The sequence below is a fragment of the Herpailurus yagouaroundi genome, unplaced genomic scaffold (genome assembly GCF_014898765.1).
Source record: "Herpailurus yagouaroundi ecotype Mexico unplaced genomic scaffold, PumYag 222, whole genome shotgun sequence".
NCBI lineage: Eukaryota > Metazoa > Chordata > Mammalia > Carnivora > Felidae > Herpailurus > Herpailurus yagouaroundi.
In genome coordinates, this window is record NW_024412453.1 from 18,026,720 (window position 1) to 18,046,235 (window position 19,516).

Below are 19,516 nucleotides of genomic sequence, written 5' to 3' on the forward strand. Positions count from 1 at the left end.
GGCGCCGGGACTCGGGGGCGCCCGGGGCGTGGGGCGGCCTCGGCGCGCCTGCACCCTCGGCTCCGGGGAGAGGCCGGGCCGGGCAGGCCGCCGGCCTGGCGGGCCTCGCAGGGCGTGGGCGCGTCCCCGGCCTCTGAAGGGGAAACGCAGTGCGGGCCAGGCCTCTCCCAGGGCGAGGCTCCAAACGCAGTGAGGTCGGCCCGACTAAATAAGGAAAACCCGGGACCGCGGCCGGTCCTCAGCCCCCCTGGCCTGGGCCAGGGCGCAGCAGAAACATCCCGGTTTCTCTGAAAGCAGAAGTATCCCACCTGGTGGGGCTCCGCAATGGCGAGTTAAGGGGGAGCCCGCGGCAGCGCGCGGGGGCTGCGTGGGAGGCGTCTGAAGGGAACCCGCAAACTGCTAGACGCTACTTAGAGGCTAATAGAACGCAGCCTGGGGGGAACGCTCTGCACCTGGGACCTCTGCAGCAGGAAACCAGGAGGGAGAGAGCTCTGTCTGGGATGGCGGGCCAGGCTTCCTGGAAGAGGTGTCTGGACAGAGATTTGAAGGATGTGTAAGAATTGGCCTGATGCTGAAGGAGGAGTCTGGAGGCTGCGGGAGGCGGGGAGGAGGGAGCGGTGTGTGCAAGGCTTGGAGGCTGCATTTGGCCATGTGTGGGTGTAGGGTACACCCCACTGTGGCAACTGCAGGGGCATTTTGAGGGAGCGGGGCAGGACGAGAGGTGGGCTGCGCTCTTAATGGACCTTATGCCCCTCGTGTCTAGGGCTCCTATGTTATCCTGGGGACAATGGGTAGGTGGAGTTGCCAGGACTGGTTTAAAATGCTGAAGAGCTATTGTCAGGTTTCCACTTGGACTCGGATGGTGTGATTTGCCCAAGAACAAGTAGCGGCCAGCACATGGCAGGGCCCAGTTTGCCTGAGGTGCTCTGGACCCGGAGTTGGAATGGGGAGGGTGCAGGGGGCCAGGATTTGCAGACCGTTGTCCCCTGACTAGGGGACAGGCTGGGGCCTGCTGATCCGCATTCCTGTGGCCCTGTGTGGATGTCTTGGGCACTTTCAGGCACCTGAGCTGGGAGTCCCGTCTGTCTTTGGCCACATGCTGGAATCCTCTGGGGAGCATTTAGTGACCTCAGACCATCCCACCCCGGGGATGGGTCCTGGAATTTGGTTCTGTAACATTCCCTGGGCGCCTCCAGTGTGTGGGCCCCTTTAATTAGGGGACCCGTGGCCAGTGTTGAGATGAGTTTGGATGTTGGCGGGTAGGTTGGGTGAAGGTAGGGATGGGTACTTCTCCTGGGTGGTCTGGATATCCTTGGGGCTTTGTCGGGTGGAATTGGGGGTTCTCCAGGGTCAGGTGGGAGCCTGTCGCTCAGCCACCTGGTCACTTAAGCCTAAGTTGCCATCCCAGCTGTCTCTGAGGTGGGAGATGGGCGTGTCGCCTGCACCAGCCCCTGTATAATCGCTTCCGATGCACCCCACCTGCTTCTGGATGCTGTGAGTGAAGTTACCCGTCTCTGGTTGGCTGGGAGCTGCTGAGGTCAGGCCTGGCTCCTTCTGGTTCTTCTCTGGTTCCCCTGCTTCCCCAGCACCTGGTGCTGAGCTGGCCTCCAGGAGCTGTGCAGGAAATCAACTGTAGAGGTGGGTCACTGGGGGGCCTGCAGCGGGGCTCAGGCTCTGGAGCCTCTTGAGCACAGTGATGGAGCCCAGGACTGTTGCTTCGTGTGTGTCCCCTTAGGCTCTGGTCTTGGGAACTGGCGGGCTGGCCCAGCCTGACAGGACAGGATTCCCAGGTTGCTGGACCCGCTGAGCTTGCGATGGGACCCTGAGAAGTAGGCAGATGGGGATCAGAGGCTACCCCACACTGTCCTTTACACCCGAAACTGCCTCTGGGAGATTTCTGGAGGCTGGGGGCCAGGAACTGAGGGAGATCGGGCTCCCCACTGGTTCCCCAGACCACCATCTGGGCTCTGTTGGCTGCCCCAGCAGCCTGTCAACCCTGCAAGCCCTGTGCTCAGGGAGAGGGAGATAGGGGAGTGTTCTCCTCTCCAAGGGAGAGGGACCAAGCTCAGAGAGGGCAGGGAGCCTGCTGGGTAAGGGTGTGCGTGCCCAGGGGCCCCAGCAGCCCTGCTTTCTGGGTGCCGCCAGCGGTTCAGGCCTGGTACCTGTGTCATCAGTCCCGTGGCCACCCCTCCATGAGACTCCTCGTATAGCTTGAGGTGCCCCAGGGCCAGACGGGTATAGGGACCAAGGCTGGCCCACAGGGGACTCGGGGCCTCAGCGCCTCAGCATGCAGGATGGCCTGGGCTTCTGAAACTGAGCCTTTCCTGGGTGAGATGGTGCTGCTGGTTAGGTGGCCTGAGAGAGGTGACGTCACTAGCAGAGGGTTGCTGTTTTTAAAGCTTCATCGTGTACCATTGGAACATGCACAGAAGTAGGCAAAGTTTTGTGCTGAACCTCATGGACCCGTTGCCCTCTGCCCTGCCCTCCACACTCCTACCTCCGTTTTTGAACCAAACTCCAGCTCTCTCGTTCTTTGATGTATAAGCATTTTGGAGTGGATGGCCACACCGTGGTCTCCCCTAAGACAGTGGGTGATTCCCTGATCTCAGTATGTGTCCAGCGTGTTTAGGTTTTGGATTGTCTCTGTTTTTTGAGTACTTTGAATTAGGATCCAGATATGGTCCACACAGTGCAATTACTGTGCTCGGTCTTCCGACGAGGTATCCGTTTTCCCACATCTCTTTCCTTCCTCATGCTGCTTGTTGAAAGCGGCCCCGACTGGGGTCTGGGCTTGAACTGCACCTCTGCCATCACCATGGCGACATCTGGTTTGTCCCGCTGCCCTCTGTTTCCTGTAGTTTGACAGTCCAGAGCTGTGTTGTGTGGCAAGCCACATTTCAAGTACCCTGGAGGCGCTTGTGGCCAGTGGCTACTGCGTGGCACAGGACAGCACGGAGGTAGAATGTTGGTCACAGGAGAGAGGTCTGGATGTGACGGTGCTCCTCCAGCTGTGGTCTGTCGATCAGTGTCACGTGGGGCTGGCTGTTGTCGGCCACCCCCTTCTCGGGATGTGTGCTGTTGGTTTCCGTCGGTGGTCTGTAGGACTAGGTTAGGAGCAGGAACTCGGTGGGGACGTGGTTCGTGGAGGCAAATATCAGGACCTTAGGGTCTTTTGTCGCCTGGGGGTACTTAGGGCCTCGCCCCTAAATGACAGGAGGGAGCGAGGGAGACCGGGGAGGCTGGGCCCCCAGCATCTGCGTGGCACACGGGCGTGAGGGGAGGTGGCATCTGTGGCCGTTGGGCCCGTTGTGTGCGTAACGCGTCCGGCTGTACGTGCCGCGTGTGTTGCTGCCTTGAGGACTGGCCTGGCCACAGAGGGTCCCCTCGCTGAGCCCTCGTCATCAGACGGAGAGCCTGGCTGCTGTGTGCTGCACCCCGTGCCTAGAGTCTGTGAGGCTCGGTTATTACAGTCAAGCCCGTGTTAAACCGAAGACACAGATGCGGGGAGTGGGCTGCTTCTGAGGCGCTGCCTGGACGGGCCCCCGGTGTAGGTGACGCTGCAAGGTCTGAGGGAGTGCGTGCCAGACGGGGACAGCCTGGAGGGGTCTCTGAGGCTCGAGGTGATGGAGGCGTGGGAGAAGCAGGCGGGGAGGGTGGCATTGAAAGGTCCCCGATAGAAGTGGCAGGGGACACTGGCTGCTGCGTGGAGATGGGTCTCGGGAGGATTGGCGCCTCCCGCGTGCCCAGCTGCTCTCCCCTCACATTCCCCGAGCTGCACGGTGTGGCCGGCCTGCACTTGGAAATCAGAGAGAAACGCACGTGTAGCGGTGGTTTCCCAGCGGGACACGGAAGGCTGAGTTGCCAGAGCTGTAGACAGGAGGGCACCTGCCAGCTTCTGGGTGCGGTTGGCCCCCAACTGGGCGGGAGGGCGAGTGGGGAGGCCGTGGCTGCGTGTGCACACTTGGATACGAGAAGGGACCGACACCGGAACGCCCGCAGCGCCAGCAGCCAACCCTCGGGAGCCCAGCGGCGCCCGGGAGCCGTGAGGGCGGCCGCCTCTGGGGATGGGCCCACCTGCAGGGGCGAGCATGTGCAGGCCGTTTCTGTGATGGGCGCCTGCGGCCAGAACGTAAACGAAGGGCGTCTTACACACGGTCGATGCTGATGAGATACACGGCCCAAGTGAAAATGGGTGAAGGATCTGAACAGACGTTGTCTCCAATAAAGACGCGGGTGGCCAGTGAGCACGTGAAGAGATGCTCAGCGTCCGGCTTTCAAGGAAACCCAGATCAAACCGCAGTGAGAGGTCTATCACCAAAGACGGGTCATAGCACGTGTTGGTGAGGACGTGCAGAAGCTGGAACCCTCACGCACCACCGGCGGGCGTAAAACGGGGCGGCACATCGGAGAGCCATCTGCCAGCCTCTGGAAAGATTAAATGTGGAGTCACGGTAGGAGCCAGCATTTCTGCTCCTGGGTGTCTGTTGAAGAGAACTGAAACCCGTGTCTACCCATAAACTACCCACGGTAGCAGAGACGTGGAAATAGCCCCAGTGTCTGGCAGCAGACGAGCAGATCCGCGGAATGTGGTCCGTCCACACGGTGGAGTACCACTCAGCCATCAAAAGGAACAAAGCGCTGGCACCTGCAACAGCCTGGATGCGCCTTGAAAACATGTTCGGTGAAGGAAGCCAGACTAGAGGCCCCGTGTTGAATGATTTCACCAGTAGGAAATGTCCAGAACAGGCAAATCCACGGAGCCAGAAAGCAGATTAGTGTTTTCTCCAGCTGGGGTGGGGGATGGGGTTTGGAGATGACGGCCAAGGAGCGTGGGGTTTCTGTTTGGGGTGATGAGAATGTTGTGGAATCACACAGTGGTGATGGTTGCACAACCCTGAGAAGATGCTAAAAACCACTGAATTGTATACTTCACAACGGTGAACCTCAGAGCATGTGAATTACATCCGAATTAAAAAACAAATCTCTGAAGAAAAGAGCGGGGGGGGGGGGTGTGCGCACCCCCACTCCCCACCAGTGTCTCGTCCTCTCCCTCTGTGTTGCCATGTTCTGGGCTCCTTGCTAAGCCTTTTCTGTCCTTGATCTCTCAGTGCCTTGCCATAGTGCTGTGGGGTTGGAACCACACTTGATGCGTTTCACAGACTGGGAAACTGAGGCTTCCCGAGGTGGAGTCACTTCCTCAGGTCACATGGCTGGGGAGTTGTGGCAGAGAAGTGATTTTTGTCAGCACGTTCTGGAGCAGAGCCCTGGAGCTGCACACGGGGGCCTGGTTCGACGAGGTGGCAGTGGGGACATCTTTGAGTGGGATTGAGAGGGACCGGGTGGGATCTGGGCTCAGCTGCCTGCTCGGCCCTGCCCTGCGCAGCCCTTGGGCCCAACTCCCTCCTTGGACTTCCCTTGGCCATCCACGCTGTGGTTCTTCCTGCTGACTCCCTGCCTGGTTCTAGTAGGGAAGTGTGGGGACCCAGGAGTCGGGACTCTGGCCCTAAGTCAGACCTGGGTCACGTCCCAGCTCCCCCATTTTCTTTTTTTTTTTTTTTAATTTTTTTTTTTTTAACATTTATTTATTTTTGAGACAGAGAGAGAGCATGAACGGGGGAGGGTCAGAGAGAGAGGGAGACACAGAATCCGAAACAGGCTCCAGGCTCCGAGCTGTCAGCACCGAGCCCGATGTGGGGCTTGAACTCACAGACCGCGAGATCATGACCTGAGCTGAAGTCGGACGCTTAACCGACTAAGCCACCCAGGCGCCCCCCAGCTCCCCCATTTTCTGCGTGACCTTGGCTGAGTCACTCAGCCTTCCTGAGCTGTAGTGTCCACACCTGCAAGGCAGGCACCTTGAATGGATGCCCTCCTGGGGTTGTGGGCTCGTCCACAAGGCTAGGTGCTGAGGCCACAGTGATCGTAACTGTTGCCCAAGTGGCCCTCGGTTCTATTCCCCCATGTTCTTGGAGCCTGTTACTTTGTCCTCAAGCACCGGCTGCCGGAAAGTGGGTCCTTGGGACCCGCCCGCTGACAGACAAAAGCCCGAGGAGAGGACCCCCGGAGCACATGTGCTGGTGACTCAGATCTGAGCACATTGCTCAGACCCCACGGCCGATGAGGCAGGCACAAGGGAGCCCCAGCAGGCGGACCCTTGCACAGACGCCTGTGTCCAGAAGCCTTCCTGCCGCCCCCGGTCTGACCTCGGGGGTGCCTTCCACGCAGGGTCGCGCAGTGGTGGGGATTCGTGAGGCCTGGTGCGCTCCTCTGGTGTGTGGATCTCAGTTTTATGCGTTTGTGTTTTTGATGCATTCGAGTACAGATTCGTGACACTCGGAAGCTTGGAGGTATAAACAGAATGTGTGAATTCTCGTGGTCACCTTGTTCTGTGACCTGGGATGATGTGGCGCCATTGAGATCCAGGGCCACGAGAGCCGCTTGGCACCCTCCTGCCGCTTGCCTGTGGTCACGCACACGGCACAGCCTTGTGATCTCCCTTGGGCCAGCAGTGTAGGTGTCCGGTGTTGGTGAGACTCGGGTTCCCTTTCCTGCTTCCCTGCAGGCTCATCTTGTGATTCTCCCCCGAGACCAGAATGTCGTCTCCTGTAGGGGCCTCCTCCTCCTCTCTCTCTCGCTCTGCCTTGGCCCTGAGCAGTGAGTCTCTGGCCACTGTCCTATCACAGCTGGCTGGGTGGCCCTGCGGGGTGTGGGTCCTGCCCCCACGGGCTACCCCTGGGACCGGGGGGGGGGTACTTCTCCCACCACTTGTGTTTCCCCCATGGCTCTTGAGACCCTGGCTCTCGAGGGAGACCCTGGCTGGGCTTTGGTGTCAAGTAAGGAAGCCATTTTGGACGGAGATGCACATTTTCCTTTCCGGAACACTCTGCAGTGGCCAGCGCCAGCAGCGGGAACCCAGACGGGCCCAGCCCGCTGAGCACTCTGGAACGAAAACACCCCGTGTGTCCTGCCGCTGTCTGGGGTGGTGGCGGCCGTCTGGCCCCGGGCACACTGGGGCCTGGCCCTCCGAGTTGGGTGCCTGTGTGTCTCCAGCCGGCCAAGGCGGGGCTGTGTCCACGGGGTGGGCCACGTGCAGCGGGGGCGCCGGCCGAGCGTGCCTGCAGTCTTGCTGCCGAACAAAACGCAGCTGGAAAATGCAGCTCACGTCCTTTTTTCCCGGAACACCTCGTTCTTTGTGGCTTGGCAGCTGTCTCCGCCAAGGGGCCCGGTGGTGCCCAGCCGCCCGTGCCAGGGAGGGGGCTGCATCTGTGGCCAAGGTGGGCAGGGCTTTCTCTCCCTGAGGTGCTGTGGGCCCCGGCCTGGACAAGTGTGGTGGCTCTGGCTTTAGCAGCCCCCCTGGGCCCTGAAGGCACGGAGCTCGCTCCAGGGTGCTGGGGGCCACCCTGGAAAGGGCTTTGTCCTGAGGCAGGGCCAGAAGCCAGCTTTTCCTGCTGGTTTAAGCAGGGGACGAGGGCCAGTGCTCAGGGCAAGGCTAACAGCGCTGGCAGCCTCCAGGTTCTGGTGCCTTCACACTGCTCTGTAACCCTGCTGTCAGGCTGGTTTGCACGGTCGTCTGTGCCCAGCAGCCGAGTGGGTGATGTCTGTGTCCCTGGAAGGCCAGAGGCCACATGCCAGCTCCCCAGCCAGAATGGGGAGGAGCCCGGCTGTTCTTGTCCGGTCTTCCGACTCTGGGAGGTGATGGTGGGCGTGATGGTGAGGAGGGTGGCCTCCCAGAGCCCCAGCACTACCACCTGTGGGAGGGGATGGTGTGTGCTCCTGGCTGGCTGTGACAGGTCTGGATGTGGTACCCAGGCACGGTGCCAGATCTGGAGGGAGGCTGCTTCCCCCCCCACCCCCCCACTTTACTGGTCCTTTCCTCCCCTTACCCAAATTCCCAGCTGTGGGTGGAGGGGCACGCTGGACCCTCTCCTGGGCAGCCCTGCCTTGTTAATGCCCTGAAGGTGGCTACCTCTGGTGAATTGAACTTGGAACACCTCTCCTCCAGAGGATGTCTTTCCCTCCTAGTGTGGGGGACACCCCATACCTTCATCTCCTTTCTGCAGGTCAGAGGGCCCCCCCCCCCCCCGCCCCCGCCCCCATGCCCCAGCCCAGCCTGTGGTCCCAGGGCTTCCTAGGCCAGCAGCATCACCACCCCAGATACCCGTGTCCTGTCCTGGTGAGGGTCCACTTGTGGGAGGGCAGAGCCTGGGTAAGGGGGCCCCATAAGATGCTGAGAAATGTGGGCCACTTCCTGGATCTGGAAGGTTCCCTCGGCAGGCCTTTCCTCCTCACCTTGGTGGCTGAGATAGCCCCTTGCTGATGCCCTGGGGCCGGAGGGGCCCTCCCTGTCCCTTCTCCCCGGAGAGCTTGCCCCTGCCCCTCCCCCGCGGGCCCACTCGGCATGTTTGTCTTCAAATCCGCTCCTTCCTAAACTTGAATTCATTAATTTAAACATCATCATTTCCGGTCCTGGAAGCCAGCCTTGCTCACCATAAATAGATGGAATGAAAACAGAATGAGGTTATTACACTCAAACTGGCTCGGGTGCTGGGCTCCCAGCCGCCTGCCCCCAGTGCTGCTAGTGAGGCGGTGGGGGGGGGGGGGGGGGTGGGGGCCCAGGTCCAGCACTCTGGCCTCTCCCCTTGTGCCTGGGCCTGGCTCCTGAGGGCGGGAGGGGGGCATGCGGGGTTCTTCCTTGCTGGGCTGATGAGACCTGTGGGGCCTCCGGGGAGAGGACAGGCCAGCCCAGGCTGTGTTTCCAGGAGGCCTGTGAGGGATGGAGGGAGGAGCACGGAGCCCTGGGCGTTGGATGGGGAGTGGGGTACCTTCTCCCCCTCCAGCAAGGCCGTCCTGTCCTGCCAGAGGGAGGAGGCAGCTGCTGGCTCGCAAGGAGTGGGTTACATAACCTCTGCAGAGGCCCCTCCAGCGCTCATTCCCCCCCCCCCCAAGCCCTGTTTCCAGTGCGGCGGCCAGCGCAGGGGTGGGGGTGACAGGCTGGGGCCTGGCACTCACCCCCGCCGCTGACCACATGCGTCTGGAATGTGCAGATGTTTCCTTGGGGGCTCCGGCTGGCCCCCAGACCCCGCCCAGCATCTGGACTGGGGAGCGGGCACAGGGGCCACTCCTCTCTTTGGCAGAGGAGGAAACTGAGGCTGCTCAGGGCTGCGGGACAGGGTCCCAGCTTATCCCGGGCCTCTGGCTCCTCCACTCTAGAAGGGGACTGCTCTGGGAGACCCCCCAGACTCAGGAACTCTCAGGACGTGCTGACTGTGGCCTTCCTATCCTCAGGCTTCCACCTTCACACACCCTGACCCACTCCACTTTACCGGTGCAGCCCTGATCTCTCCCTGCCCCGCCCTGCCCTCCCCGGCCTGGGATGTGAGCAGGGGCGGCTCGCAAGTGCTGAGCCTTGTGTGCAGCCGGCACAGGGGAGCTGCCGTGGCGCATGGGATGGGGTCCTTCAGCAGCTTTTGCCGGCGCTTCGAGCTCCGTAGTCGAAGCAGGGATCCCTCCACTGGGCTTCTGCTTTGAGCAGGAAAGATCAGACCCAGACATACGGGGACATGCGGTTGGATGCCTGAACCCCAAGGCCCGAGAGAATGTTTGGTCTGGAAAGCGGGGGGAGTCAGGACCACCCCGGCACAGGGGGACACTGGGCTCCCCGGTGACTGCTGGGTGACTTTGGGGGAGGAGAAGGAAGGCCAGCCTCTCGGCCTGACCCCTGGTGGCTGGGGAGGTGAAATGTGTCTTGTGCTGTCACGGATGTGTGCCTGCCCTCTGGTGGTGTGTGTGTCCCCAGGTCACTCACCTCCTCCCTAAGCTGGCCTGACCCCTGCAGCCTGGGCCTTGGGGTCCCTGGAGGTTGTTTGTGTGGGCCTCGGAGGGGCCGGGGAGTGTCTAGTTGGCCCAGAGGGTGGGCCCTCTTTGCCCCAGGACCTCTTAAGGGTGCTGTCCGGCCAGGCTACTGGCCCTCCTCCCAGGAGGGGCCGGACACTGCTGTGCTTGGCTGTGCTGGGCCCCTGCGGCAGAGGCTCCCTGGGCGTGCTGTGTCTCCCCCTTGCATTGCAGGACCCCGGTGTAGGGGCAGGGTGTCAGACTGTGATGATGTCACCTGGGGGTTGCAACGGAAGTCCTAGCGGCTGGGGGGTTGGAGCAGGGCTGGTGTGAGGCCTCCTTGGTGTTCCCCCAGAGCAGTGATGGCAAGAACAGATGGAAATGTGGACAAGTGGCTGTTCGGGACCTTGGGTCTGTGGGTTCCTTTCAGTTTCCTCCTTCTGGCGTCCCCCCAGGGCTCCCCCTCAGGGTCCCTTCTGCTCTTCCCATCCCTGCCAGTGCATACGGTCATTGTGGCCTGCCCCACGCAGATGCTCCCACATCTGGGCAGACTGGGGGCTGGGGCTCAGGACCTTTGGTGTGGCACCTGGCTCCTGTCCTGGTTCTGCCCTTAGGGTATGGGACCTTGGCCAGCAGGGTCCCGGGGAGCCTGCTGGTGTTTTCTGTGCACTGTGGGCCAGGCTCGGCCCAGGTGAGTGCTGGGGTGGGGGAAGGGGCTCAGCTGGGGCCTGGAAGGCAAGGAGCACGTGGCCAGTGCCCGTGACTGTGTGACCATGACGGTGGGGCCTTCCGTATGTGGGGGAAGGGAGCCTCAGTGGGGCACGCTAGGCCAGGCAGAGCTGGATGGAGGACTTAACTGGGCCGAGGATGGCCTGGAGCCACCGGCCAATGAGGCCAGGGACAGTGGTGCCCTGACAGGCCGGGGTGGGTGCTGGCTGAGTGGCCTGGGCCCCGGGCTCGACCTGCCCCTCCCACCTGCTGCCCTGGTTTCTCAGGCACCACAGGCGGCTCCCAGCAGCTGCCACTCATGATGGATTTTCCAGAAAACGGGATGTGGAAAAACATTTTAGGGATTTTCCTTCTTTCTTTCCTCTTGTGCTTGAGACCCAAGCTGGGAAGCTCTCCTGGGAACTCTCACCCTGTGCACCACCATCCCTAGGTCGCATCTGTCTGGATCGTCTCTCTCCTGGGACTGTTGGTTCTCATGCCGCCGCAGCCTGATTGTCCCTCAGAGGCCCAGGCCCCCTGCCAGCCTCAGTTCAGACATCCGGGGGTCCGTCCGTAGGTCTCACGGAAGTTTCTCATGGCATAGCCATTGCCACTGCAGAACGTCGTAGTTGACCAGTGGGTGTGAGGCCGGCTGTGTCTCCCTGGCCTCCCAGCCTGCCCAGCCCATCCTGGGAACCACCTGGCAGGGTCAGGCCTCTCCAGTCTTGGAGTTCCTGGGACCTACACGAGCAGGTGTGTGTGTGTGTGTGTGTGTGTGTGTGTGTGTGTGTGTGTGTGTGTGTGTGTGTGTGCGCGCGCGCGCGCCCAGAGTTTTCTCCTCCCGCCCGTGGGAAACCGAGAGGCTCGCTAAGGCCAGCACCTCATCTGGGGCACCTTGCTGGGACGGGCAGGGCTCTGGCCTTGAGCCCATTGTCAGTCACAGTACACCTCCTCAGGGTGGAGGAGGCCTTGCTGACCCAACCTGCTCTTCGGTGGGGCTCCTGGCCCCCCATGCCACCCGCCCTTGTGTCTGCTCCCCTCTGAAGCCCCCATCCCAGGTCCCCTCGGGCAGTCTGTCCTTTTCTGCCCGGAAGTCTCCACACCCTGTTTCTTGTCTTTCAAGGGCAGAATGAGTATGGGAAACGGGGGGGGGGGGCGGGGGGACTTGCCTGCTCCCAAGATTGAGACGTTACCAGGGCATCTGGGTAGCGCGGTCAGGTTAAGTCCCCGCCTCTTTTTAAATTTTTTTTTTTTTCAACATTTATTTATTTTTGGGACAGAGAGAGACAGAGCATGAACGGGGGAGGGGCAGAGAGAGAGGGAGACACAGAATCCGAAACAGGCTCCAGGCTCTGAGCTGTCAGCCCAGAGCCCGATGCGGGGCTCGAACTCCCGGACCGCGAGATCGTGACCTGGCTGAAGTCGGACGCCTAACCGACTGCGCCACCCAGGCGCCCCATGTCCCCGCCTCTTGACTTCATTCAGCTCAGGTCATGATCTCATGGTTGGTGGGATCGAGTCCCGCATCGGGCTCTGTGCCGACAGCGCAGAGCCTGCTTGGGATTCTCTGTCCCCTTCTTTCTCTGTCTCTCTCTTTCTCTCGATGAATAAGTAAACTTAAAAAAGGCCGAGTTGTTACTGTGCACCCCTTTCCAGCCCTTCCTTTAGATCTCCGTTTGTCCAGTTGCAGAGAGAGGGGCTGCATTTTGCGCCTGGATTTTTCTTGCCCCTGAGGGGGCTGCCCCCACCCGGCGGCTCCAAGCTCTCTGACTGTAAAGCCTGGTTTTCCCCACAGGTGACAGGAGGGGCTCTGCGGCTCCCATGGCTCCTGGGGGGGGGGGGGAAGCAGTGCTGCCCTGTGAGAGGGCTCCAGCTGGTCCTGCCCTTTCCTAGGCCCTTGTTGGTTGCCATGAGATGCTGTGTGGCCAGCAGGTCTCCACGGTGAAGCAGCTGTCAGGGGCCGTGGTGGGGGTCATTTCCTTAGCCTGGTTCCAGATGTGGTTCCTGGCATTGCAAGCCAGGCAGGGGTACTGCTCCAGGCATCCCAGCCTGCAAGGTCCCGGGACTCTCCCCTTTCTCTGTGTTTTTGGGGGCCTGTTTGTATGGAGGCCTGGTCTCAGCTGCCACTCAGTGCCTCGGCTCCTGGGAGGACCTTGATTTCACACCAGCGTGTTCTGACTAAGGTCCTGCTGTATTTGGAGCAGGCCGGGCAGAGCAGGACCCGTTTCAGAGGGTGACTATTGCGAGCTGGGTGGGGGCCAGGCAGGTGTCCGGGGATGGGGTGTCTGGACCGGGCTGTGGCTGGGGTAGGTGGGAGTCTTGAGCGTTTTAAGAGCTGGGTTGGCAGGACCTAGGAATGGTTAGGCTGGGAGGAGGCATCAATGGATCCCTGGCCTCTGTACAACTGGGTTGTCACTGGGGGCAGGGGTAGGGCTGGTGAGAGGTGTTCTGGGGACCTCAGAGGGCGGGAGGTGACATCTGGAAGGGCAGAGGCTCTGCGGGTGGGAGGCCCAGGTGTCATCACTTTGGAGGCCGTGACCAGGGTCTACTCAGACATGTGTGAGCCTGAAGAAGGGGTGAGGGGAGCAGTGGAGCAGGTGACCAGAGGTGTTCACCAGGTCAGGGTGGTCCGTGGGTCTCTGTCCCAAGAAGTGGATGGGCAGGGGCCACCGTGGCCTCCACCCCCAGGCCAGCCAGGAATCTTTGGCTACAGAGCGTGTTGCCTGAAAGGCTTTGACTCTCCTGGAGGAGTGGGGCCAGCGTCGCCAGCACCAGGGGTCACGGTTCTGAAAACGTTCACAACTTGGATAAAAGTCTGTCGTGCTGTTTCCATTGGGGTGTCTCCAGTTGTTACCCACAGGGAACGGTTTTTCCGTCCGTCTGTGATCTCTGTGTTTCTCTCACTAATTTCATGTTCTTTAAGTCTTTTTTCCCCTGTAGTCCTCACCGTTTATTAGCCGTGTGTGTGCAAAGGGCATTAGGGCCTTTGATCCCTTGTCTAAATTGTTAGCGCTCTTCTCAGCTCGTTTTCTGATTTTATTGATATTCTGTGTGGAGGTTGCATGTTTTTCTGTAGTTGGATCATCTGGCTCGGATGTTTTTTTCTGCCTGTCCTTTCGTGCTGTGAAGAGTCTGTCGTGTCCTCCTGTATTCTTTCAGTGTGTTCGGTTCTAGAAGAGTGTCACCTTTAACTTTGGGTCTTGGTTTTGGTTTTTTTCTTTCCCCACTGCTGAGACGTTCCCCTGTCACATTTGATTTTGAACCTCCTGGGGTTTATTGAGGTCAGTCTCTCACTCCTGGTGTTGTCTGTGTTAATCTTGTGTCCTTGAGTGGACTCTTGCAGGGTCAATATGTCTCCGGAGGGCCCAGCACACGCAGCTCGGTGTAACATAGCATAAACCTACGTTTCGTGGTGATTCTTGCCCGGTGATGCTTCCCATTGAACCTGTGTACTACCGTGTTCTTACTGGGGTCCTGTTAGCCTTGGGCTTGGCTGCGTTCCATTGGCATTGCTGTGCTGTGGGGTTGTCCACCAGGGTCTCCTCCTTTAATCGGTCATTGCGCCCCACTGTGTCTCAGGGCATTTTGAGACCATCTCCTTCCTGGAGCCGGCAACAGCTAGGCCCCTGGCCCTGGAGACCCTTGGGCTGCCATGCTGGGCCAGGGGGCAGGGGACTGGTGGGGGCAGGGTGTGGATGGCGCACTCAGGGCTCCCAGCCTTCTCCTGCTCCTTTGTTTGGATCCCATACGCTGGCCCCAAGTGTAGTGAGTGGGGGGTGGGAGGCTGCAAGTTGTGGCTGTGAGGAAGCCTCTGGGGGTGGGCCTGGGCCTGGGCCTGCACCTGCTCGCGTCCTGTCCGGGGCTCTGGCGCTGATTTGTGGCCGCTCTGCTCCTTAGAGATGTGTCCCACAACCTGCTCCGGGCACTGGACGCTGGGCTCCTGGCGAACCTGTCCGAACTGACAGAGCTGTGAGTGTCCCCTCTTGGGGGGGGGTGGTCAGGTGGTGGCTGCCTGTCACCATTTCGGTTATGGGGGCTCCCGTCAGACACTGCTGAATCCCCCTTTTCTTCCAGGGACATAAGTGACAACAAGATTTCTACTTTAGAAGAAGGATTATTTGCTAATTTATTTAATTTAAGTGAAATGTAAGTTGTGGTTTTTGGTGGGTGTTGGTAGCCAACCCTGAGGCCCCCAGTAACCCTCCCTGCCGTCCTGCCCTGGCCTCCAGGCCCACTCCCATTTGAGACCAGGCCCCGAGGGCTGTTTGCTCGCCTGCTGGAGCCCTCCGAGGGCCCGGTGGGCTGCCACAGGGGTGGTGGGACGCTGTGTGTGTCGGGGCGCCCCCGGCCCCCACTCCCTGGGGCGAGGCCAGTGCAGACTTCCTCGAGGGCCCCTCATCTGCCCTGCCGACTCCTGAGCGCCCGGCCCTGCGCCTCCTGCAGAAACCTGAGCGGAAACCCACTGGAGTGTGATTGTGGTCTGGCGTGGCTGCCTCGCTGGGTGGAAGAGCAGCGGGTTCGCGTGGTTCGGCCCGAGGCGGCCACGTGTGCCGGGCCCGGCCCCCTAGCTGGCCGGCCCCTGCTCGGCGTCCCATTGTCAGACAGCGGCTGTGGTGAGTATGGCTGAATGTGACCAGCTCGGTCCTTCTCTGTCGGCTAGGACCCCGTAGGTGTTCCAGGGTCACCGGCCTGGGGGGTGGTGGCAGGTGGGACTCTGGGAACAGAGGTACCTGGGCATCAATTGTGGCTGCTGAGACAGACCAGGTCGGGGGTCAAGGGAGCAGTGCAGGTGGGAGGAGGGGAGGGTGGTGAGTGCCAGGCGGCGGGGGGTGGGGGGGTGGCGACGTGATCTGGGGTCTAGGATGGGGCACAGACACCGTAGGGGTGGGGCCTGCCTGGGGACCAGCCTAGGGTGGGGGCAGGGGTGCAGCAAGGGCGGGGCCTGCCCAGGACCAGGCTGTCTGCTCTGTCCAGGTGAGGAGTACATCGCCTGCCTCCCGGACAACAGCTCCGGTGCCGTGGTGCCGGTGGCCTTCTCCACTGCCCACGAGGGCCCGCTGGCACCCGAGGCCTGCGGCGCCTTCTGCTTTGCGGCTGGCTGGGGCCTCGGGGCCCTCTCGGACCAGGGCTGGTGCCTGTGCGGGGCGGCCCAGCCCCCCAACGCCTCCTCGGCTTGCCTACCCTTGTGCTCCAGCTCCCCGCTGCCCCTCGCCCCTGCCTGTGGGGGCCCCACCCTCCTTGAGAACGTCTTCCCTGCCTCCCCAGGGGCCGCCCTGGTGGGGCCTCCAGGACCCCTGGCCTCTAGCCAGCCAGCAGCCTTCCATGTCACTGCCTCCCTACCCGTCAGCTCCACACACTGGGACTTTGGTGACGGCTCCCCTAAGGTGGATGTTGCTGGTCCTGCCACCACTCACCGCTATTCCCTGCCCGGCCACTACCAGGTGACAGCTGTGCTGGCCCTGGGGGCTGGCTTGGCCCAGCTAGGGGCCAAGGTGCAAGTGGAGGCGGCCCCTGCTGCCCTGGAGCTCGAGTGTCCAGTCTCGGTACTCAGTGATGAGACCCTCAAGCTTGGCGTCCGAAATCGTGGTGGCTCCGGCCTGGAAGCCACCTACAGTATTGTGTCTTTGGGCGAGGAGCCAGGTCGAGGTGGGTGCCTTCTCGACCCCAGGGGCTGGAATGGGTGGGGCAGTCCTGGCTGGGCCCACACTGATGCCCCCATCCCTGCCTGCTGACTCCCCAGTGGTGCATCCGCTCTGCCCCTCGGACACCGTGATCTTCCCTGGTAATGGGCACTGCTACCGCCTGGTGGCCGAGAAGGCCGCCTGGCTGCAGGCACAGGAGCAGTGCCGGGCCTGGGCCGGGGCCGCCCTGGCCATGGTGGACAGTCCCGCCGTCCAGCGCTTCCTGGTCTCCCAGGTCACCAGGTACCTGCCCCCACCCCCAGACAGGCTGTGAGGTGGGATCCCCGGAATGCTGGGTCGGAGACAGAGCCTAAGTCTTGAGGAGGATCAGGAGAGGTGGGGGTCCTTGGAGGGGCCAAGGCCGGCCGGCCGGCCTGAGTGGGGCCTGGGAGCCCTGCTCATCCGACACCATCTCATCAGCGTTTCAGACACAGATGTGGAGGTACGGGTAGGGTAGGGGATGCATCACAGGTCCCACGTGCTGCCCACCCCCTGCTGTCCCCTGCCGAGCCCCTCCTGGCAGGGGCAGGGACAGTTCTGGCGTGACCATGGAGGCCACCCACGCACAAGGAACCTCTTGGATGCCTTCGTCCCCCCAGGCCCGCGAGGAAATGTGCTCTCCTATAGCAGGCCTCGCCCCTGCCTCTGCTCTCAGCACCTGCCAGGGCTGGGAAGGGAATGGAGGTTGGACGCCTGCTTCTCCCAGAGTCCCTGTTTGGGGAGGTGTCGATTGCAGTGTGGATCGCACCCTGGACATCCTCAGTGTCCCCCAGAGGAACTCGAGGCCCAGAATGGTCCGGGCCTTTGCCCAGGGTCACTCGGTTAACTGGCGGTAGCCGGGCCCCAGTGCCTGGCTCTGACTATAGCACCTCACTCCTCTCCGTGTGCCATCGTTTGTCCCCGTTCCTGACCTTGTGTCTATCAGCCCAGTCTCCAGGAGGGCCCTCCTACCTTGTCAGAGCTGTGAGGAGTAGCGTTTGGGGAGCTGATGTTCAGGCGTCTTGCTCCCCAAATGCAACACCTGGAACCTTCTCACGGAATAAGCGTGGGTGTGTGCAGCCTTTAGCCACATCGAGGCCTCTCCCAGCAAGGAGCCCTCAGCTCGGCCCCTGGCCCCACGGGCAGGTGGGGGTGGACATTGCCACCGCCTTGCTTGCCAGGTCCTTTTTCTGAGCCTCGTTTTTCCTCGTCTCGAAAGTGGGGGGAGGGACAAGGTCTCACCTGAGGGGCTGCTGTAGGGAACGAGGAAGAAGCTCCCAGAGAGACAGGGCAGATGGAGGGGTGTCTTTGGAGAGCCCCCCCCCGAGTGCCCTCTCCCCCCCACCATCCGCCTGCAGGAGCCTGGACGTGTGGATTGGCTTCTCGGCTGTGGAGGGGGCTGAGGCGGGCCCTGCCGAGCGGGGTGAGGCCTTCAGCCTGGAGAGCTGCCAGAACTGGCTGCCTGGGGAGCCGCACCCTGCCACGGCTGAGCGCTGCGTGCGGCTTGGGCCCGCGGGGCAGTGCAACACGGACCTGTGCTCGGTGCCCCACAGCTACGTCTGTGAGCTCCGGCCTGGAGGTGCGCTTGGGGCTACCGGAGGGGCTAGGGGGCACCTTGTGTCCTGGACCAGGACAGCTGCCTCCCTAAACGATGAAAGGTCTCCTGGCCGCCCGGGGAGCTCCTCCGCATGGCTATCCCGCCCCCCGCCCCCCCCCCCCCAGCCCCCAACCACGCAGTGTTTCCCGGCTGCCCCAGGACAGTCCTGTCTTTCACCCAGGCTCCTTCCTAGCTGCTCAGTGTCGGTTTGGTGTTTGCTGAGCACCTGTCGTCCCAACCTGAGCCTGCACCAGATGAAGCAGACAGAGGGGGAGGGGGCTGGGGGGCTACCGACGAGTGGCTCAGTGCCGGGTCTGGCCCTGCCTGGGGCCCGCGGACACCCTCTTCCTTGGCCCGCGACCAGCACCTTACTGTACACGCGCTGTCGCAGGTCCTGTGTGGGATGCGGAGAACTTCCTCGTGGGAGCGCCCCCTGGAGACCTGCAGGGACCCTTGAGTCCCCTGGCACAGCAGGAGGCCCTGTCAGCCCCCCAGGAGCCCGTCGAGGTAGGCTGACCCCAGGACCCTCCACGACCTGATCTGGAGACTTAGCCTTGGCCTGGCTTTTGAGTGTCTCTGAAAAACAAGCTCTTTTTTCTGGACCTTTAACGTCCTACCTGCCGAGGAGAGACGCGTAGGAAGCCCACTGCCGTGCACAGGGGAGAGGTACCCGCCCGGGTAGCTCAGAGAGCTCTGAGTGCTCCTCAGTGTTTTCTCTGGGTGTTTGTGGATTTTTAAAAAACAAGGTCAGGGTCCTGCTGCCCACAGATGGTTTTGACCTGATTTTTTGTCTCGAGTGACCGTTAGCCACAATGTGAAGCCCTGTCTGGGGGCTCCTTCCCCTCTGACCCAGTGGGTGCTGGGGGGGTGGGGTGGCGGGGGCTGGGGTCTGTGGAGCTGAGCAGTCCCCCTTTCCCCAGGTGATGGTGTTCCCCAGCCTGGGCCTGAGTAGAGAAGCCTTCCTCATCGCTGCCGAGTTCGGCACTCAGGAGCTCCACCGACCCGCCCAGCTGCGGCTGCAGGTGTTCCGGCCCGAGGGAGGAGCAGGTGGGGCTCCGTCCCGTTGGGGCAGTGGGGACCTGTCTGTGCCATCAGGTGTAGTGGCTCCTTGGCTATTGGACTGGTCTCCAGCCTTGAGATGCACAGAGTGGGGTCTGTAGAGAAACCGACTCCTGCTCGGTGTCGCCGGGACTCGCCTGAGTCAGTCAGCTGGCCTGGTGTCAGGAGGAATAGAGGAGGGATGGTGGGGGTGGGGGTTGGTGTGCGGCCCGGCAAGACCTCGTGTCTCCCTGGGGGTGGGGTGTCCCTGACTGGGGCCCATTAGCGAGCGGGGGTCCCTGACACCCCTCCTCTCCTTGCAGGGGCCCCAGGACACGGCGGGGAGCCTGAGAGTGCGTCCCTGGAGAGCCAGGCTCGGCCGGTGCCCGCGTGCACCCCAGAGGGACGCTGGTGCCCCCAAACTGGTATCCCCCTGTCACCGGACACCCTCTGCCGGCCCCGGGCCTGTGCCAATGCGTCCACGTCAGGGCCAGGGCCCCCTGGGACCTCCTGTGTGCTCTGGAAGGAGTTTCTGTTCTCCGTGCCGGCAGGCCCTCCCACCCAGTACTCAGTACGTGTGCTGGCCCTGCTGCCTGAGGCCTGGGTCTCTCCCTGAAGCACAGACAGTACACTCTTCCGCTTGGCGCACCAGGCCCCTGCCTTTCTCCGGCTTTGTCCTTGT

General features: G+C 61.9%; 1 protein-coding gene across 1 annotated transcript in view; it reads left to right on the forward strand.

The window, feature by feature from the left end:
• PKD1 (polycystin 1, transient receptor potential channel interacting) overlaps positions 1-19,516 on the forward strand; it is a 45,631-nt gene that overhangs the window by 1,502 nt on the left and 24,613 nt on the right. The window contains 9 exon segments of the mRNA XM_040458686.1: positions 14,437-14,508; positions 14,614-14,685; positions 14,983-15,152; positions 15,514-16,185; positions 16,280-16,463; positions 17,558-17,778; positions 18,188-18,303; positions 18,717-18,843; positions 19,158-19,405. Of these exon segments, the coding sequence (XP_040314620.1) occupies positions 14,437-14,508; positions 14,614-14,685; positions 14,983-15,152; positions 15,514-16,185; positions 16,280-16,463; positions 17,558-17,778; positions 18,188-18,303; positions 18,717-18,843; positions 19,158-19,405 (1,882 nt within the window).